This window comes from Mauremys mutica, chromosome 3 (assembly GCF_020497125.1).
Source record: "Mauremys mutica isolate MM-2020 ecotype Southern chromosome 3, ASM2049712v1, whole genome shotgun sequence".
Classification (NCBI taxonomy): domain Eukaryota; kingdom Metazoa; phylum Chordata; order Testudines; family Geoemydidae; genus Mauremys; species Mauremys mutica.
The window spans coordinates 165,816,791-165,838,045 of NC_059074.1; the positions used below are offsets into that span (position 1 = coordinate 165,816,791).

Consider the following 21,255-nt stretch of genomic DNA (forward strand, 5'->3'; position numbering starts at 1 on the left):
GTCATTTACATGTCTAAGCAAAATGATACTTACATGGAATAACAGCCACACTTAAGTTAAAGGAGAACAGTAAGGTCTCACCTTTTAAGTTTCCGATCTAGTCTTTCAATTTGTTTCTTGCTTGAAGTTAGTTGTCCTGCTTAATAATTAACTTGTGATTCTTTTACTTGAAGATCATGTAAAATTTTCTGCTTTGTTTTCTCAAGATTATCACACAATTCCATCAAGTTCTGGTTTTCTCTTTTTAGTGTTGCTCCTTCATTTTTTTCATTTTCAACCTAATTTGATTAATCAATTATATATATAAAAAAATACCTTATTTTGATCAAGCCTGGAAATACACATCTTTCTTCAGAGTGAAGAGTGGAGAGCACTTATAAAAGAAACAATTTCTGCTTGATAAAAAAGTGGTGGTTGAATATTTTTATTCACTACATTTCAAAGCCCTGACAGCACTGGAAATTTCAGTTACACGCAAAGCTATTTTGCTATTCTACCAGTGTTGGTATCACAAGGCTTCCCTGTGTAACATTTAAAATCAAAATACATAGTCCCCACAAGTCATTTAGTTTCCACCTAGGTATTAATATTAAAATGATTTCTCTAATCAGTGGTCCCACACCTATTCTTGGAAGACTTTATTGGCTATAAAAAGCATCTATCCAGACCAGTAAAGTGCTTACAGCCCTTGCACATCATTAGAAGAGCTAAACTTAAATGCCATACGACTCTGATCATCATCTTGCTCCTCTCCCTTCAAATCTGTCAGTGTTAGCAACCAGTATTTCCTGAATGACTAGAGTTAGAGATCAATGCTCAAGTTGCGTTTCCTCAAGATAGCAGCTGGAACAGCCATGTCTGATTTGAAGTAGGGATGCAAGATAGTAATCAGAATAATGCAATTTCAAGATCCTCTCTCTCATGATCGGTGTTGCGTTATGTAGCATTGGAAAACAGATTTGATATCCCCAGCCTTTGCAAGGTATACGGCATACATTCCTATCCCTGACAGTTTATGAGATATTGGACTTGGAATCGTACCAAAAAAGTACTACCAGAGCAAGAGGCCAGTGACAGTTTAAGACTGAATACACAGCAAGGCCTGGATAGTGGGCTAGTGTAATTTTCCTTCACTACTTTACACAGGTGTCAATCACTGCTCACAGAGTGAGTATTAGCATCAAAAAACTGTTAGCGAGTAGTCTACATTTTACTGGCATGTCAATTGTTTGATGGCAGCAATGACATTATGCAGATATTAATCTTATCAGCTATAAACCTAGGTGTTATGGCTTTTCTGTAACTAAAGCCCTGATTAAATTGGAGGCTCTGTACCGAAGAGTTAGTCCTTTTAGCTCAAGCGATAAACCGTCTGTGCTACAATGACGGCGGTTTGGGGTTCAAACTATGCTGATGATGCATAAGTGGGGAATTATTACTGTTGTACAGACTATTTTTAAATGTTTAAGGCAAAATTTCTCTAAAAGATCTGCTCTAGGAACTATTTCTGGGAGGTTCTGTGACTTATGTTATATAAAAGATCAGAACGGATGATCACAGTGGTCCCTTCTGGCCTAAGAATCTATGAAAATAAAAGCAGCAATTTTTAATAGGCCATTACAACAGAGCGTACTCCAGTATTTTAAAACCACCACGTTCATATAGACAAATTGGTGTAAATTCTGAATGAGCCTGTTGTTGGATACAAAAAAAAGTTGAGCTTATCCTTCACAAAATACCAATGAGTATCTGATATGAGAAACTGGGAGCAAGTTATCAACATGACAATTTTGGTATGTTTATAAAAATTATATTTTACATGAAGTGACAAGTGTTCACAGATATCCATTTGTAGAAATAATTTGTTTTACAAAGCACTCTGTACAATCAACTTATCAAAACAGTTTACATAAAGGTATTTTTAAAATGTTTTACTTTTTCCATTGTGCCTCATAAGACTAACCTTTGCACAGCATTCTAGACGCATTTTATAGGTGACTGTTTGCTATTACCGTAGCACCTTGGAGCCCTTGTCATGGACCAGCACCCCACTGTGTTAGGCGCTGTACAAATAGAATAAAAAGACGATCCCTACCCCAAAGAGCTTACAATTTAGGTACAAGACAAGGAAAAAGGGGTGAGTACAAAGAAACAATGAGACAACATTGGTCACTAGGATAGGTGGCTTGTGTACTGATACCACTGCTTAACTGTTGTCAAGTTTTTTATAGGCATTACAGCAAAGGAGAGTTGTAAGGAGGGCTTTGAAAGAAGGAGGGGACTTTGCAGATGGTTATGGGGGGCTCTTCCCAAGCATAAGTTGACAGTCAGCATGGGAGAAAACACAAAGGTGCTTGTTTAAAAATTTAACAAATGGATCTGTTATGGGCCAATCAGAGGCGGGAGTTGACATTTCAATAGTGAATGAAAAAAAGGATACCTAGGTTGGGGTAGGCCATAAAGGAGCTAGGAAGTGAAGACAAGCAGCTTGTTTGTTACACTAGAGCAGGCCTGCACAACATGTGGCCCGCGTTGCCTCACTGTGCGGCCCGCGCGAGAATTTTAAATCCCCCGCACACGGCGCTCTGCGGGCAGCCCAGAGCCCTTTAAATCCCAGCCACAGCTGGGAGTCAAAGGGCTCTGTGCTTCCCGCAGAGATTCCTGGCTGCGGCTGAGATTTAAAGGGCTCAGGGCTCCCTGCCACTGTGGGCAGCCCAGAGTCCTTTCAATCCCGGCCACAACTCCAGCGGATGGGCTGGGGCTGTGATTTAAAGGGCTCAGGCTCCCCTCTGCGGCAGGAACTCTGAGCCCTTTAAACCCCTGCCCGAGCCCCGGAAAGCACTGGGTTCCCCCAGCCACCAGAGCCCCGGGCCCTTTAATTTGCCCCTGAGGGCTCCCAGCCACCTCCTCAGCTGGGAGTCCCTGGCTGATTTAAAATCAAGTATCACCTCCCCACCCCCAACCTTTCTTTTTGGCCCACAGCTGTTTTGGTGGGGTGGCGCTGGGGAAGGAGGGTTTGTTTCTGCAGGGCTGGACGGCCCTGTGGCGGGGTGTTTTCGCAGGGCCGGGAGGTGCTCGGGCGGGGGGTGTTTTCATGGGGCCGGGGGCTTTCAGCCCTCAGCTGTTTTCTTTGGAGTAATGTGGCCCTCACCTCTTTACGAGTTGTGCGGGCCTGAACTAAACAAACAGTACAATTTTGCTCTAAGCTAAACTGGTGTTAATGGTTCATTTTTTCAGTTATTATGAAGGTACTAGTATTGACAGCATAATAAAAGTTGAGCTTTAGACTTAAATAAGGAGTCTTAAATAACAACGTCTTTTATGTATGGAAAACACAGCATTATCCTGCCTGCTCAAACTTACAGGACTTTCCTTTTGAGCACAGAATTAATTTTCTGAGAATTACAAGAAAATAAATAAATTAGTTAAATTAATTGAAAACTGGGACCCTTAAGAAATTTAGCATTTGTATCACTCTTTTCTATGTCCCAAATGATCTTATCACAAACTCTTCAAATGTTTTATATCATTAAAATTAATTGAAAACTTATGTGTACGCTATATTGCAAGAAATTAGGTTGCAATTAAGCTATGTTAATGATTTTTTAATCTAATTGTTATATAGATTACACACAGGGTCAGTTCAGCTGGTCAGGTAACTTTTAATTGGGACCACTGTGACATCAGATGGAACCTCACCAATCCCACCCCCCTTTTTCTAAAGTTAATCTTCATGGAATAGTTCTATGGGGTGTAATGACTCTGTGGATGAAGGAGACTGGACATGAGTTGAGTGCTCATTGGTAATTAGTTGGCCCGATTTCACAGCTCTTTGAAGGTTTCATGCTGGCACTCTAACTTGGGTATCAATGCCTGAAAGGCTCCCAATGGCACTGCTGCCTTAGCTCTACTGTGCATCCAGGCACCCCCTGCAGGGAAACTGAGGCAGATAGGCAGAGTCTTTAAATTTCACAGACATTGAGACTTACAGACTGTGCTTTACCCATCCCCTTTTCACACAGCATGACTCTCAATAATACCACTCTCTAAAGCAACAAGTCAATTGCAAATTAAGAGACGGATTCACTTTATCGGTTTTGTGTTGTTCTAGCGATGCCAATTAGCATTAAGTTTAAATGGCCAATGCATCCTGGCTGCTTTAGGCTGTTCTGGTACACCAGCAAATCTGACCTTAACAGTTAAAATTAAAATAAAATGATTAAAGATTGACACGGCATATCTTCTAATAATTAGAAATATCATAGTAGCATTTTCTTTTGATTCCTTGTTTGGTGATCATGTGTGAAATTTTCAGTAATTAAAAATTAACGAAGCTCATAAAAATGTACATTAAGATGAAGTTATGGTTGTGAGTATATATCAGTAATGTAAGGGTAAAAAAAGATTATAGGGGTTTTATAATTTTTCCCAACCCATCTTGACTTTGTAGTGACGACACGAGGGAGACGAGTTTGGAAAAAGGTCGTTTAAAAAAATCAGTTTTAGCTGAACTGGGGTCACAAAAACTAAAACATTTATTGTCCTTCAGTTATTACATGGTGTCACTACAGGAAAGAGTTAAGGTTATGTTAACTGTGTATTTTCATTTCTTAACCTGTTTGTACTACTTTTTAAATGTAACTTTATTGCTGAATTTCCTGGATTTGTGGTGCTTAGTTTTGGGAAAATTTAAAGCATTCCTGTAATGTGTTTTAGTGGTATGGACACTCTACCTTAACTCCCTTTAAACTTAAATTTTTTGTATGATAAAATTTTCAAAGGCTTCCAAATTGCTTAGGAGCTTCAGTCTTTGGAAACAAATGGGACATGATCTCCTGAGTTGTTTAGGTGATTTTGAACATTTTACCCTCAGTTCTTAATTTCTGATCTATCTATAATCAGGTGTGTGGCACATAAAACAAGAAGAATTCCTAAAGTGAATTCCTGGTAAGATGGTTGTATAAATTAAGGCAACTTTCTGAGCCAGGGCTGACAAATAATCAGTGAAAGCACACTTGTCTTTAGCACTCCATTTTGATTTATGAAATTCTCCATACAAATGCTGCCATTGGCACTCCAGTATTGTTCTGTAAACAGTAACCTGACTATTACAACAGTGATATTAAACTATTTTATATTCTGTTGCAGAGAGTGCATTGGCTGGATTTTTCCTTTTTGTGCAAGGCTTACAGTACAATTCATGCTAATATAAGTCTAGATTGCTATCTTTGTTTCCTGAAGTGTATGGAAATGGGAAAAAAAATCAATGTGACTTGATAGTAGTAGGCTACAAACATGTTTTAAAGGTGCTGGTATCACTATGCTGTATGCCAGTGTAGCTGATGGAAGGGTCCAGTTGATAAGTGCAGTTCAGCTCATCCTTCAGGTCTTGAAATAGTCTTCTCATTTTTACCTAGTAATGAAAGAAAAAGCACAAAACTGAGATTTGTTTGGTTGCTGCTTGTTTGTAGGATTATTACCAAGGATGAATGTTTTGAGTTAGATTCTAGTGCTTTGGATTTTTAAAGTTCACTAGGCTGATCTACTCTGATTTCTTTGCAACCCATTCGACACCATTGATTTCAATGGGATTCCAAACTAGAAAAGCACAAGGAACCCTCTGTCACAAAACCTCCATAGGGTTACATGTACTCCAAGAGCAATGTGTCAGTGATCACACTGTAGAGGCACTTAAGGCTAGCTCAGTGGACCTCTTTTGAGATACTCAAGCACTAGGTCACCAGAGTAATACAGGACAACCGCATAAAGAAAAGGAGACGAAGTTGTGGCATATGGGGATGAAAGAACCCTTGATGTACAGTAAGGACCTGACCTGTTCCCATTGAAATCAACAGAAGATTTGTCATGGGATTGAGCAATACTGAAGTAATTAGGTTTTGCCATGATTAGTGAGTTGACTTATCATAAGAATGGCCATAGTGGGTCAAAACCAATGGTCCATCTAGCCCAGTATTTGGTCTTCTGACATGGCCAAGGCCCGCAGCTTTTGGAAGTTAGTGGCTAGAAACACCCAGAGCTTGGGGTTGCATGCTTGACCATCCTCGGTAATAGCCTATCTTCCATGACCTTATCTAATTCCTTTTTTAACACCTTTATAGTTTTGGACATCAACATCCCTTGCCAATGAGCATAGATTGACTGTTCACTGTGTGAAGAAGTATTTCCTTTCATTTGATTTAAACCAACTGCCTATTAATTTCATTGGGTGACTCCTGGTTCTTGTATTATGTGAAGGAAGAAATAACTCTTCCTTATTCACTTTCTCCACTTATCATGATTTCTCAACATTTCCCATGTCAGCTACAGCCCACCTAGTAACTCAGTTCATTCATGCCCAACAGTACACATATCTAGCTCTCAACTGAATTAAACGCATTTACCAAACCTCATCCTATGCTGCGTTTTGAAGCGCCACTATTCAAAGGGAACACTGGGCTGCCCTGCTGTGTACACCACTGCAGCAGTTCATGCTAACTATACATCGCACTGTTCACGAGAATTTACTAGTCCTGTAAGGATTTTTCTTGAGAAGGGGAAGAAATGCTTTAACACTGTCCATCTTGCTGATTTTTCTGCTTCGCTCTATTGTCTGCTGCTGGTACTGATTGCACACACCTGTGTCACATTTTAAGGAGAAAACGTTACCACCACATTAGGTGGAGCTGCTATCTATATCCAAATCTGGGCAGCTTCAGACATGTACATTGGAATATAATTCCACATAGTCCTACAATCCTTAGAAGATGATCCGAGCGGGCAATAAAACATGTACTAAACTGGATTTTTTTTGCATTAGGAATTACAAATGTGCTCATTTTACAAATGAAAACTTGGCAGACTAAGATAAATGTGCCCTGTCCTGAAGAAAAACGTTAGCCCTTGATGTAGATTACAGCCCTTCACTATAGATTTACCTCTGTGACTGGTTTTGCCTGCCTGCTTCATGTTCCTGTTCATTAGGATTTAGGCCAACTTGACCTTGTAATGGCTTTAATTCCCTTCACTACTATGAAGGAAAACATGGCCTACCTAGCAACAGCCTTATTAAGCAAGATCTGCTGAGGCTTTCAATCCTCTGTGGAGAGTTCAGTTGTTCAAAACATTTTTTAAACTTTCTGGTGATGCTGATGAGTATTTGGTTGTCTTCTATAAAATGTGGATTACAATATAATCTCAACCATGATAGTACTGAAATTGATTTTATAAACCCTATGTTAATTCCTGGATTTGCATCAAAATGGAACTGGTAAGACTGCGGTTCCAAAGATGGTACGGTTATATATAAAACTTTTCAATGTGCAATGTGCTCAGAAACTGAACAGCACTTTGAAAAGCTAGAGGGTAACTTTAAAACAATTCAGTGTCCTCAAATGTATTTGCATTGTTTTGTCTTCTTTGAATGCCTGACAAATCAGTCTATATTCATAATTCAAGCTTTCAGATGTTTATGTGAATGCTTCTGAGATTGATCTGTGCGCTGCAAAATCCGCAACCCTCAATGTTCTCCTCTCCGTGTCCCATTTTATAAATTAAATAGAAAAATGACAGATTAGTGAGAGTCTGTTTTCAATATTCCATACTGTCTTCTGAGAGTTGTGAGTTCCTTGAGGGGAGCCACTTAGAGTAGGTGTGGAACACGATGTAAATGCTTCTAATAACATTGCTGAAAAGACAAACATTTAATTTACCGACACTTAGGCAATGAATCCAGACCAGATTAACACGTTCTACATTTTGAGTTTCATTGTCCTACATCTTTTAGAGGCAAATGAGACAGAATTGTTTTTTTCCTTTAATTTGCACTGAAATAAGTATTTGTTTTTATTCTTTCAGCCGTGTGCTAAGTAACTCTTAATACACTGTGCTACTACTGATTATTAAAAGTATGAATGGCCTGGATTTATTATATAATTGAGAAATAACCTATCAGTAGTTTTGGTCAGCAGCGATCAATTAGGGTCCTCAATTCTTCTGAGAGAGTCAAAAAGAAAAGTAAGCAAAACACAAGAAGTAATTCTACCATTCTATTCAGCACTTATAAGACCACAATTGGAGTATTGTGGTGAGTTATGCACACCACACTTTGGCAACAAAGTGGACAAATTAGAGAAAGTGACGAGGTTAGCACCAAAAATGATTCAAGGTCTAGAAAACGTGACTTATGAGGAAAATTTGAAAAAATTGGGTTTGTTTAGTCTGGAGAGGAGAATACTCCCATGGAGGCACCACTCCAGGGGTCACTGGGGTGCTCCTCCCTACGGGTATTGCTAGGGGAAAAACTTCTGGTGCATGTGGCGAGCACGCACACCTATTGTGAAATAGACATGAGCAACACATTTCGAAGAACACCAGTTATGGAAAAGGTAACTGTCTTTCCCCCTCTGTTCAGCATTGGTGAGTCCTCATCTGGAGTACTGTGTCCAGTTTTGGGCCCCAACTACAAGGAGGATGTGGAAAAATTGGAAAGAGTCCAGCGGAAGGCAACAAAAATGATTAGGGGGCTGGAGCACATGACTTACGAGGAGAGGCTGAGGGAACTGGGATTTTTTAGTCTGCAGAAGACAAGAATGAGGGGGAATTTGATAGCTGCTTTCAACTACCTGAAAGGGGGTTCCAAAGAGGATGGAACTAGACTGTTCTCAGTGGTACCAGATGACAGAACAAGGAGTAATAGTCTCAAGTTGCAGTGGGGGACATTTAGGTTGGATAGTAGTAAAAACTTTTTCACTAGGAGGGTGGTGAAGCACTGGAATGGGTTACCTAGGGAGGTGGTGGAATCTCCATCCTTAGAGGTTTTTAAGGACAGGCTTGACAAAGCCCTGGCAGGGATGACTTAGTTGGGAATTGGTCCTTATTTGGGCAGGAGATTGGAATAGATGACTTTCTGAGGTCCCTTCCAACCATGATATTTTAGGATTTCCCATTTATGTGTGTGCAACTGTTTGTTCCTTCATAAATTGAGTACTTTGCATTTGTCCTTATTGAATTTCATCCTATTTACTTCAGATCATTTCTCCAGTTTGTTCAGATCATTTTGAATTTTAATCCTAACTTCCGAAGCACTTGCTAACTGTGACGCCCCTAGGGCCAGGGCAGCACAGCCCAATGGTCAGAGTCTATTGAGCAGCCCTTAGTGCAGGGCAGTTAGGCCTATTGGCCAGAGTCTATCAAGGATGGAGTGCCCACCAAGGGGTGCAGCGGCCCTGGTACAGAGGCCCAGGCCCACCCGACTCCACCAGGCCCCCAACCTAACAGTGGCGTAGCATCCTGCCACTGACTCAGCCGGGGGTCCTACAGAAACACGCTGAGTTTTCCCGAGTGGGAGGTACCACTCCGTCACCCTCCCTGGGTCACTTCCTACTGGTCTCTGTGTTGGTCTCCCATAAGCCTTCGGAGTCTCCCTGGACAGCTGGGCTGACCACCTTCTCTGACTCCTCCAGTTGCCTGAGTTCAACTGGGCCCGGGGAGGCTCTGATTCCCAGTGCAGTCAGGGGCTGTGGCTGACCTACTACAGAAGCTTCCCAGACAGGTCCTTCCCCTGCACCTGCCAGCCCAGAATGAGCTGGGCTTCCTCCCTTTATACTACTATAGCATTTAGAGCATGCCCAGTCCCGCGGGACTTCTGCTGTCAATAATATGTGCCTAACCCTGTCTGGGCTAGTGCAGGGTAAGCAGATCCTGTCACACAACCCCTCCCAGCTTGACATCATCTACATAATTTATAAGCGAATTCTCTATGCCATTATCTAAATTATTGATGAAGATATTGAACAGAATTGGACCCAGAACTGATCCAGCTTGACTATGAACTGATAACGACTCTCTGGGAATGGTTTTCCAATCAGGTATACAGCCACCTTATAGTAGCTCCATCTAGGTTGTTGTAGACGGGTCGGACTCACCCCTGCGGCGCCTCCTGCTGGTGACTCCGGGAATTAGCTCTCTGCAGCGCTGGAGCACCCTCTGCAGGCCGGTGATCCGCCTGTCTTCAGGCCCCCAGTGTCCCTCCCTGGACCCGGTGCCCTTTCACATGGGGTGCTGCCCCTGGCAGTAACCCCTTTCTCTCAGGGTTTCCCCTCTAAGGGAATCCCCACCTTCTATCCCCACCTTGCCTCCGTGTATGGCTACTGCCAGTCATTGTCTAGCCCCATGTCCTGGGGCAGACTGCAGTATCAGCCAACTCATCACTGGCAAGGAGGGTTTGGACCTGCTGCCTTGGCCTACCCCTGGGCTGCCCTCTGCAACCCCCAGTACCAGTTGGCCCTTCGCTAGGCCGCAGCCTGGGGCTTTCTAGACTGGAGCTCCCCAGCTCCTCAGCCTTTCCCCAGCCCTGCTTCACTCAGGTATCCAGTCTCTAGCTCCCTGCAGCCAGGCCCTTCTCTCGCTCTGAAGGCAGAGAGAGACTGTCTGGGCTTCTGTCTTCCCTGGCCTTCTTATAAGGCCCTGTTCAGTTTGGGGCGTGGCCCCAGCTGCAGCCACTTCCCCCAATCAGCCCAGCCTAAAGGCTGTTTTCTCCTGCCACAGCCCTATCCCAGGGCTGTTTTTAACCCCTTCAGGGAAGGAGCAGGGGTTCACCCTGCTACAGTTGTATTTCCCTAGTTTGTTTATGAGAAGATCATGCAAGATAGTACCAAAAGCCTTACTCAAGTCAAGATATACCACATCTACTGCTTCCCCCATCCACAAGGCTGTCAAAGGAAGCTATTAGGTTGGTTTGACGTGATTTGTTCTTGACAATTCCATACTGACTGTTGCTTATCACCTTATTATCTTCTAGCTGCTTGCAAATTAGTTCCCCCATTATCCTTCTGGGTACTGAAGATAAGCTGACGGGTCTGTGATTCCCTGGGTTGTCCTTACTTCCCTTTTTATAGACAGGCACTATATTGTCCCCTTTCCAGTCTTCTGGAATCACTCCCATCTTCCATGACTTTTAAAAGATAACCAAAGACATGTTCCAACATGTTCTGGAGGGCAGTCACAAACAAGTCCCCCAGAGACAAAAGGCTGGCCAATGGCTCAGCCAGGTGTTAATGAGCTCAAATGGACCACCACCTGTGTAAGTGGCCACTCTTTGGCAGAAGAGAGGTATGGGAAAAAACATCTACATGTTGACAATGAAGTAGTTTGTTTCCTGGCCAGACATCAGCTGGAGATGATACTTGAGCAAGAGACGGGCTATAAGAGGAGAGGGCTGATGTCTCAAATCATCTCTCCTTTGCTCTCTGCCCCTGGCATCATCCACACCTGAAGAACAAAGGAAGTAGCACTGGACTGGGGGAGAGATCCTGACTGAAGGAGGTTCACTCAGTAAGACTGCTAGAACATGTGGTGAGAGAGAGATCTTTGCTTTGTATTCATTTATCTTGTTAAAAGGTAAAACATAACGAATTCCTAACTTATTTCTTTGTAACCAATTCTGATTTAGATGCCTCATTACTTGTAGTCATTTAAAATCTATCTTTCAGTTGTCACTACATTTGTTTTGTTGTTTTATCTAAGACAGTGTGTTTGGACTGAAGTATTTGGGAAGCTACCTAATCAAAATGTTTAGGATTTCTTCACAAAAAAACCCAGCAGTTCTCTCCTCCTTATGATTTGCTGGGGACAAGAGGGTTTAATATACTTGCTTTTCACAACTGCTGAGCTGGGGAATTTGGAGAAATAAGTTTCTCACTTCAATTGGACATGATTGGCAGTCTGTGCATAGGGGGCCCAAAACTGCACACTCTGGCAGATCAAAGCAAGTTCAATATAATGCGGTTTCACCTATAACATGGTAAGATTTTTTGGCTCCCAAGGACAGCGCTATATCGGGGTAGAGGTGTACTATTTTTGCCCTCACCATCTCATTCATTTATATCTTTTAGCTCATTAAAAGGAGACTCAGTGACTTGGTATCTTTCTTTTTATTCAGCACCTTTCATCTACAAGCCTCCCAAAGAGATTTGCACCCCACTATTCAGACTACATAGCCCAGGCTCACTTCAATCAGCAACAAAATGCAGCCAGTGCTGGGGTGAAATATAATAGCCATTTAACAGAGTGTGATGCAATAGCGTGGTGTGGGAAGTGAAAAGTTCTACCCAGGGCCGGCTCCAGACCCCAGCGCGCCATGGACCTCCCGCAGGCATGGGACCAGAGGAGCCGCGGGACCAGCGAACCCTCCGCAGCTGCGGGAGGTCCACTGGAGCCGCGGGACCAGCGGACCCTCCACAGTCATGCCTGCGGGAGGTCTACCGGAGCCGCGGGACCAGCACCTCCCGCTGGCATGACTGCTCGGGGCGGCCAAATTCCTAGAGCCGCCCCTGGTTCTACCATATCAAGTTGAAACTGCAGAGTGAGTTTAAGTAAGCCAAATGTAACTACTTGTGGCAGAAGACTGTCCTCATGGCATTTTCTAACCAGAGAATAACCACAGCATGTTGATGAAAGAATTGCAGGACATTCTGTGATTGTTCTGGGGAAACCAATTTTAACAGTCTATCAGCACCAATGTGCTTTCTATCTACACTAGAACGGCAACACAGCTAGCAGCAAGAATTCCTTTAAGGAGGTGTAATTGTAACTGCTGGCAGTGCTTGTGAACCACTGCAAGCATTTTTTTGGTGCACAGACACATGGTTTCTTAACAAGCATGGCAGATGTTTGCAATTCCAAAATTCTCTAGTGTAATCAGATTTTTCTGTGCTATCCTGTGACCGACTTTTGCCCACTGCAACCTTACAAGTTATGGGATATGTGCTAAATGCATCTGTAATCCAGCATAATAGGTGAGCAAGAGAGACTGATTTGAAGACGCATCAACAGGTTAGATTCCTTCTAGTAAGTGGACCCATCAATAGGTTATTCTTACAGACCAGTAAGGAGCCCTACACATAGCACTATTCCATATTTAAATAGTGCCTTTCATATAGGCATTCACATACCAAGCTGATCAGTGCTATTTTAAATACATACAGTGACAGATTCCAGAGACTCAGAAACTGCTCTGCAAATGTAGAGTCTGATCCTACAACCTTTACTCAACTTGCAGGGCATTACTTGCATGAACTCATGTAGAGAGAAGGGTTGTAGGATTGGACCCGCAGCCCACTGAAGTCAATGGGAAAACTGACTGCAGTAGTAATTGAATGGCACAGAGGGATCACTATGTCCACCATCAAAATGCATGAAATGAAGCAAGTTTAACAGTATATAGCAGTGCTCTACCCTAGGTCAGGGCAGGCAGTGAAGAACAGTGTATCCAAACAAAACCTCAAAGAGAATACAACTAAGCAAAATGTAATCACTCAAACTAGAATTTGACTAGAACAGCAAGGATAATGCTGCTGCTCTTACAGAGAAGTACCATGGTATTGTTAATGGGCATAAGATCCCTGTTTTTAAGTCTCATCCTGAAGCTGCAACCTCCAGCAGAAAAGTATCATGCTGGGGCCATTGCTTCTGTGTGGACTCCAAGAGAAGAGTTCCATTTACTGGCTCACTGGCAGAATTTTCTGTAAGTCAAAAAACAGTACAGAATTCTATCTAGAAAGTGCAACAGATTAACAGTTGGACCCTGTTTTAGTTTCACAGCAGGAATATTTGGATATTTACTGCTACCTGTCTTTAAAATAGGTCTGAATGCCACATCTAATTACAGCATATAAGAAAACCAAGTTGTTGTTACCTTGGATTTAAACAATACCAGTACATGATGCTGAAAATGTTTGCTGTAAATGCTTATAAGTTTTGATGATTAAACTAGTAATTAATGCTTTCACATATCTCAAGTTACGCTGGCCTGCAGTTATTCCTCCTTATATTGTGATCCCATTTGCTCTGCCAAGCTAAGTAGGGGAGGGGTTAGTACTGGGATAGGGGAAAACACCTAACCAGAGAACATCTAGGAGACAATATTGAGGGATTCAATACAGGCATTCTTTCTTCTGCTTCAATACTGAAGCAATGAGCAAGCATAGTGTTAGCACTGTGCTTCTAGCCTGACCATCTTTTGGATATAAGGTACTAAAACTATGGTCCTGACCACTTATGACTATTAAAATCCCATTGTGCTTTCTGCAGGATGTTGAATGTCCTACACAAATTCCAGATCTAGTAATTACTTTCTGCCTAGTTAAATGGCTCCCTGCTAGATGAGGCATTCAGCTGCCTATAATATTCTTCACTTCCTATCCTAAAATGTTTAGTAAGATTGCTAAGTGCTGTTTAACAGCTGCTGTGCTTCACCCCCAGGCTAGCTGGAGTGGTGTCTGGGTACCGTTGGTTGAAGGAGCACTTCAGGATCAGCTGAAATTAAAGGCATTCCATAAATGTCAGATATTGCTACATTGTCTTCTAAATCTATTTTATCTTTTGGTTTCTATGACAAATTTCCAGGAAAGAAGTTACTTGGAATGAGCTGTTTTGCAGAAGAAGAGCCACCAGGGCCGCCGCCCCCACCCCGCCCCACAGCTGCTGTTATTTACCAGCCATTTCACAAAATGGTATGCTGTACTTACTAACATATTGCAGCAGCTAGCTTAGGGCTACTTGATACCAGTCAGCTCTGTGTTCTTCGGGAATCAGGGCGCAGTATGCAGCCTGTCTGACTCATGAATGATACCCTCCCACCAGCCTCTGCTTAAACGAAAACCTATCAGAGAAAAGACTTGCAGAGAGCAATGAAGGGTGGTGGGAGACACACCTAGACCCCTCCTGATAAGGGTGACAAGATTAAGACATCTCCATTAGAATACAGAATGAAGAAGAAAGACAACTCCCCTAGCCTCATCTGCATGAAAGATGGGACAGGGCGACATCTCAATTTGCATACAGAATGGAGAACAGAGAACCGCACTGAACTCTGGGACCAGAAAAAGCAGGGAAGCACTGCATCATGGGAATCTCTGCTCCAGATGCTAATGAACCTATGCCCGCACACACCCAGCTCAGTAGTTATCAGACCAATTCTAGTAATAAATCCTTGATTGCTATCCAAAATACTGAGGCAGCCTAGTTGCATTGTGAGCTCCCTGGAAGAAAACACCACCCATAGCCAAGAGTGATCAGCTCCTATTGTCTAGCCTAAAGAAAATCCTTGAGCCATCAGTTTACCTATAAACAAATCTAGTGTTCTCCCTTGAACCATTGTATTTTCTCTACTAAAATCCCTACTTACCCTCCAGTCAGTTTTCTGATGCTTAGATCGAAACTATGCATCAGTTCCACTGGGACTCCATATTCCTCTGACTGATCATGCTGGGGACTCTGCCTGTCTCCTGCCCTCAGGACCCTCAGCTACCACCATCCAGTTCAAGCTTCTGGGAGCAGTAAGATCCCCTTCTCTTTCTCTTCATTTTCCTTTCTACCTTTGGTATTAATCTTTAATAATGTATGTTATGTTGGTTTAGCCCTCCTTGTGCAGTTATCACCGTTATTCAATAAATAACTTTTATGGTTAAGTTGGTTGCTTCTCTCTCTCTCACTGAACTTTACTCTTTTGCATTTTTAGCTTCCCCCATTCACTCTGCAGCAACATTTTTTTTACCTAGGGGTACGTTTACACTTACCGGGACGGTCGACACGGCGAGTTCGACTGCTCGGAGTTCGAACTATCGCGTCTGATCTAGACGCGATAGTTCGAACCCCGGAAGCGCTAGTTCGAACTCCGGTACTCCACCGCGGCAGGAGGAGTTGCCGGAGTCGACCCTGGAGCCGCGGAGTTCGCTTCCGCGGCGTCTGGACGGTAAGTAAGTCGAACTAGGGTAGTTCGAATTCAGCTACGTTATTCACGTAGCTGAATTCGCGTACCCTAGTTCGACCCCCGAGCTTAGTGTAGACCAGGGCTAAGCTAAAGATCCCTGCAGTGCCCAAAATACTGTGGGGTTTGCTCATCAAGTAGGTTACTCCCAGTACAACTGTGATGTGAGAGTGGGGATTGGGACGTGCTGAATCTGGGACGCTTAAGGGTAACAGCTTGCAAGTGCTGCTTGACCCAATCCATGGAGCCCAGGGGCATATAAGGAGATACAGCTTGAAAGTGCTGCTTCCTCCAGCGCAGTGAGTCCAAGGACATATAAGGGGTCAGCTTGACAGTGCTGATTGACCCGGTCTGCTCTGACTTGCTCTGTTAATGTATGTGTGGGTGTTCATCTGGTTCTGGGGCTGGAGAAACCCAGCCCTAGGGAACCTAGGTCCTGCAGGATAGCTCCACTGGGAGGGGACTTGCCGAAGGGAGAAGTAGAGCTCCATATAAAAACACAAGTGACACAAGCAGTACATTGACAGAATTACAAAATACCCCGGACCTCCCTCCCAGAAGAGTAACCCGAATAAATAAGCCTACCCCAAAGTAATGGGCAAATCTGGTAACATAAGAGTGACATTTTCCACCTTGTTGAATTCCTAGAAGCCCTCTTTTTGGTTCCTAACATGAGAAGATACATTTTTTTTAAAAGAAAATTTCTCATGGAAATTAGGGCTTCTTGAATTGAATCTGAGCATGGAACAGATTTTGAGAATGATCTTCTGCATCACTAATGTACTTCTAAGGGTTAATGGACGCCCAAATTTATTTTTTGATTGGGGGAAAGGTAAGCAGCCCTTAAGACAGTAATCTCCAATCAGGATGATCCTTACTGCAGAAAACGAAGAAAATATCTCTCCATAAAAGGCTGTCAGAAAACTCCTGGATTCCTTAATGTTAAAGATAAAAGGCTGCCATAAAGCCTAAGGAAATATTTATGAACGTTCAGGGCTGGATAGGTGCAAATAGTTTGGAATTATGTGTTCCTCATGCAAGAACATTAACTCCAAATGCAAACAAAATTGCTCCTTGAAGTATTTGGCTGAACCTGGGATGAAAGTGGTGTCAGGGTGGAGACTAGTGAAGGGACTGAACTCCACCAGAGAGAGTACTCCCCCTTGTGCCTCCATTTGCCACTGATAAATACATATTCTATATAAATCAGTCACTATGGGTGTTTCATTTTAACACTTCTTAAATATTATAACTTCCCGTGGCTCCAGTGTTTGTCCTTCTTTCACTTTCCTTCCCAGGGTACCTTGTAGTGTATCTTTCCCTGTGTCATTCTACACACTTTCCTTCCCTTCCAGCTTTCCCATTCTCCTCTTTCTTTTGTAACCTATCTGTTCAAACTCTCATCTCCCCAACATCCACTCAAGCACATAATCTCCTTCCCTAACTTGGCTATGATTCTGCTCTATCTTGCCTCTTCTCCAGAGATTGGGAGGAGGCTACTGCTGCTGCAGATGCTTGTCTCCTCATATAATATGGCTCCACTCACCACACTGGTGGCTGCTTCAGTTGTATTGGGGATTAGCTCCGCAGATCAGTACGCCCACTCCCGGTGGATCCTCACCTGCCATCACTTCTGCTCTCAGACCCACATTACTCCAAGGACTACAGTGTTGTCTTCATAACACAGCCCTTCAGCCGCGTCATGATCTGTGCTACCCCATTCTGAGGGCAAGTGTTGCAGTCCAACTGTCCCACCGTTTCCCCAGTTGTGACTGCAACCAACTGTCCAGCCACTTCCCTGTGGCCCCTGCACCCTCTTCACCCTTGCCTCAGCCTGCAAACCCCAGCAACCAGGCAGCTCCCCTGGTCCTTGCTAGCAGCACTGCTCTGTCCAGGGTGATAGCTTCTTTCTGCCTGCCAGGCACCCAGTTCTCCCTCCGTGAGTTCCAGGGAGTAGCTGATCCTGCTCTGCCCTGCAGCTCTTCTTATATGGGCCTGCTGTGCCCAGATTGGCTGTTCCTTGCAGCTCCTCTTGCATGCTACTGTGGGGTGGATGCCCTATCACACCTAGTAAATAAGAGGAAGAGCTTCAAGCCAAATTGGGTGGCACATGAGGCTCAGCAGAGGCAAGTTAAAAGAACAATGGGCAAGGCCACCCAATTCACCTTAGCTCTCTGGTGATGCACACATAGCAAGGGTCCATAGTAGGTGCTGTTTCTATGTTTAGGTCTGAGGCATTGTGCTGTACATTCAGCTGCCATCAGGAATAGAGATCAGCACTGACTTTGGAGAGTATCATGGCCAGCTCTAGGTTTTTTGCTGCTCCAAGCAAAAAAATTTTTGGCTGTCCCCCACCCCCGCCCTGGGCTCCCCCCTACACCCCCTGCCGCCCCAGCACTGGGCTCTCCCCATCCCCAGCCGCACCCGCACCCCCTGCCACCCCAGCCCTGGGTCACTGGTAACTCACTCCTAGGGCGGGTCATTCAGCAGGAATTTTGGATGTGCACAAAACAGAGATAGGATTGGTTCCCATATGGTTACAGAACCGCAGTAAAGTGGAACAATTTTCAGCTTGTGTGATTGGAGGATATATGGATGCATATTATAAGACTGTCCTACATAAATGAGGAAAAGTTGAGGTGCCTTTATTATTCTTTTGTTCCACTCTTTCTTTCTATGGGGAATTTGCCAATGCAATATCACTGTCTTCCTTTTAAACAAACAAACAAACAAACAAACAAACAAACAAACAAACAAACAAACAAACAAACAAACAAAAGGCAATGGCTATTGAAAATAGCAATTCCAGTCCTAATAACCACTGGGAAGCATTTCTTGCTCAATTTCATCCTACTTTTTCTACAGCAAGTTACAGTGGATCAGTATATTTGATTTGGGAGAAATGAAGTAACAGTTGCCCAAATTGAGCTTGAGCACTCCTGAATTTTGAGGGTGTTCAAATCTGGAAGGCAGGTGCTAGATTCCCTTTCTGAATATAGCTAAATCTGGAAAGAAGTCAATTTCTGCGTCCATAGCTCAGAAATGGAAATCCTCCTACATGCCTGGTACTGTACCTAAAGCTGCCCAGGTCCTCTAGTAGAGCCTCCTCTCTATTATGTTTCATTTTAAATTCTAGTGGGATCCACGTACCTCCCTTGCTAGACTTCAGATAGAGAGGGGCACTGTCCATTTAGCCCACCCAATTTTTTCTTTGGGGGCTGCAAAGTGAGGTCACACCAGTATCCCTAATCCAGTCTGGGGATGTCTTCTGAAGGGGATATCTGGGCCAAAGCCTTCTACTCCTTGGGCACACTTGTTCCCCGTTCTAGGGTTACCTACTATATGTCCGTATTTTCATGAATATGTCCGGCTTTTTGGGTTTAAAATAGCCGTCCAGGAGGAATTTGTAAAACTCTCAAAAGGTCCGGGATTTCCCTCCCAATGCAGAGCACGGCATGGCTGACAGGGCGGCCCGGCCAATTGAGCCACTGACATCGGGGCCTCCAGCAGCCAGAACCCCTCCCCTGCTTCCCCCGCTCCTCCCCTGCAGCCTCAGCGCGCCGTGCCAGCAGCACTCTGGAGGGACGGGGCTGCACACTCCACAGAGGAGTGAAGCAGTGTGTCTGCAGCAGCGTGTCTGGTTCCACACGCAGCGCGGTAAGGGGGTTGGGGAGTTGGAGGAGGGGCATGGGATCCCAGGGGGCAGTCAAGGGACAGGGAGCAGGTGGGGTTGGATGGGTTGGGGGTTCTGGGGGGGCTGGCAGGGGACGGGTGTGGATAGAGGTCAGGGCAGTCAGGGGACAGGGGTGGAGTCCTAGGGGGGCAGTTATGGTGGGGGGGTCTCAGGAGGGGGAAGTCAAGAACAAGGAGAAGAGAGGCTTAGATAGGGGGTAGGGTCCCAGGGGGCGATTAGGGGCAGGGGTCCCGGGAGAGGGCGATCAGGGGACAAGGAGCAGGGGGGATTGGATGGGTTGGGGGTTCTGAGGGGAGCAGTCAGAGGGCGGGAAGTGGGAGAGAGTGGATAGGGGACAGGGCTAACCTTCCACAACCCCTCCCCAGTGGAGTATCCTCTTTTTTGAATGTTAAAATATGGTATCCCTACCATTCACAGTGCCACCCCATTCTAGCACTGAGCTCTCTATTCACAGCAAGCTGCAGCATGAGGTCTCAACTACCTCCCTCCCTCCCCCTCCCTCTCCTGTTGATAGCTGCCAAGAGAATGCTGGGAAATGTAGTTCTTTCCCTGCTCCACAGCTGGCTCTATAGCAGAGGTCTCAAACACGCGGCCCGCGAGGTTAATTTCTGTGTCCCGCGAGGTCATCACAGCCCCCCCCCCACCCTCCTCCAGTATTTAGCAATAGCAGCTCCAGCCCAACACGCACCGGGGACAGGGCAGGATCCCTCCCCCTGCCTGCCCTGCCCCCGTGCCGCTCCAAGAAGTGGACGGAACCTGCGGGAGAAGAGGCACGGGTGTGTGTGTTGCTGTTGCTTGGTTCCCTGTTCCCAGCCAATGGGAGATGCTAGGGGCAGTGCCTGAAGCAACAGCAATACACACACCCCGTGCCCCTGCTCCCCTATGTTCCAGCCACTTCCTGGAGTGGCGCAGGGGCAGGGTGGGCAAGCAGGCAGGGAGCCTGTCCTGCCCCCGGTGCGCGCCAGGCCAGAGCCTGCCCCCCGAACCTCTTCTGCAGTCAACCCCACTACCCTGACCCCTTGCCATACCCTTCCTGTACTCCAACCCACTGACCTGAGCCCCCTGCTGTACCCTGCACCCTGACCCCCTGCTGCACCCTGCACCCCTCCTGCACCCTGATCCCCTGCCCTGACCCCCTGCTGCTCCCCTCCTGCACCCCAACCCCCTGCCGCACCCCTCACCCCAACTCCCTGCCCTGAGCCTCTGACACACCCCACACCCCTCCTGCACCCCCTGGGGGCAGGGAGGGGAAGGAGTTGGGGTGGGGATTTTGGGGAAGGGGTTGGAATGGGGGCAGGGAAGGAGTGGGAAGAGGCGTGGCAGGGACGGGGCTTCATGGAAGGGGTGGAGTGGGGGCAGGGCCAAGGGCGGTGGGGGGGAGATGTCAGTAATGCAGCCCTCAGGCCAATGCACTAGTCCTCATGTGGCCCTCATGGTCATTTGAGTTTGGAGACCCCTGATCTAGTAGATCATCCAGGCCTGCCCATCCAGGATTCTTCTATAAAGCGCTGATAGGGACAATGCACTAAAGTCTCAAAGTAACTGGGCTTCCATCACCTCCCTTATGTGTGAGTGGGGAGTAAGGGAAACTATTCTCCAATCTTACCTGTGTCAGCAAGTTTCTGACAATCAGAGTACATTTCTCATTTATTTAACCTAATCCTTATTTATACCTCTTTGTACCCTTCTAGATGATATCTCTCCCTCCTTAGTGCTTACACTTTTCAAACTCATCTGGATGATCTTGCTGTTCCCCAGCACTCACTGCTTAGCCAACCTCAGTTACAGCTGGCAT

The 21,255-nt window shown here is 45.0% G+C and overlaps 1 protein-coding gene across 3 annotated transcripts in view; it reads right to left on the reverse strand.

Annotated features, from left to right (window-relative positions):
• Positions 1 to 2,759: 2,759 nt before the first annotated feature.
• Positions 2,760 to 21,255, reverse strand: part of LOC123366418 (spermatogenesis-associated protein 7-like) — a 108,763-nt gene continuing 90,267 nt past the window's right edge. For all 3 annotated transcript variants that reach the window (XM_045009862.1, XM_045009861.1, XM_045009860.1), the window contains one exon: positions 2,760 to 5,413. In XM_045009862.1, coding sequence (XP_044865797.1) covers positions 5,288 to 5,413 — 126 coding nt within the window. In that variant the 3' untranslated portion in view covers positions 2,760 to 5,287. The remainder of the gene's footprint in view (positions 5,414 to 21,255) is intronic.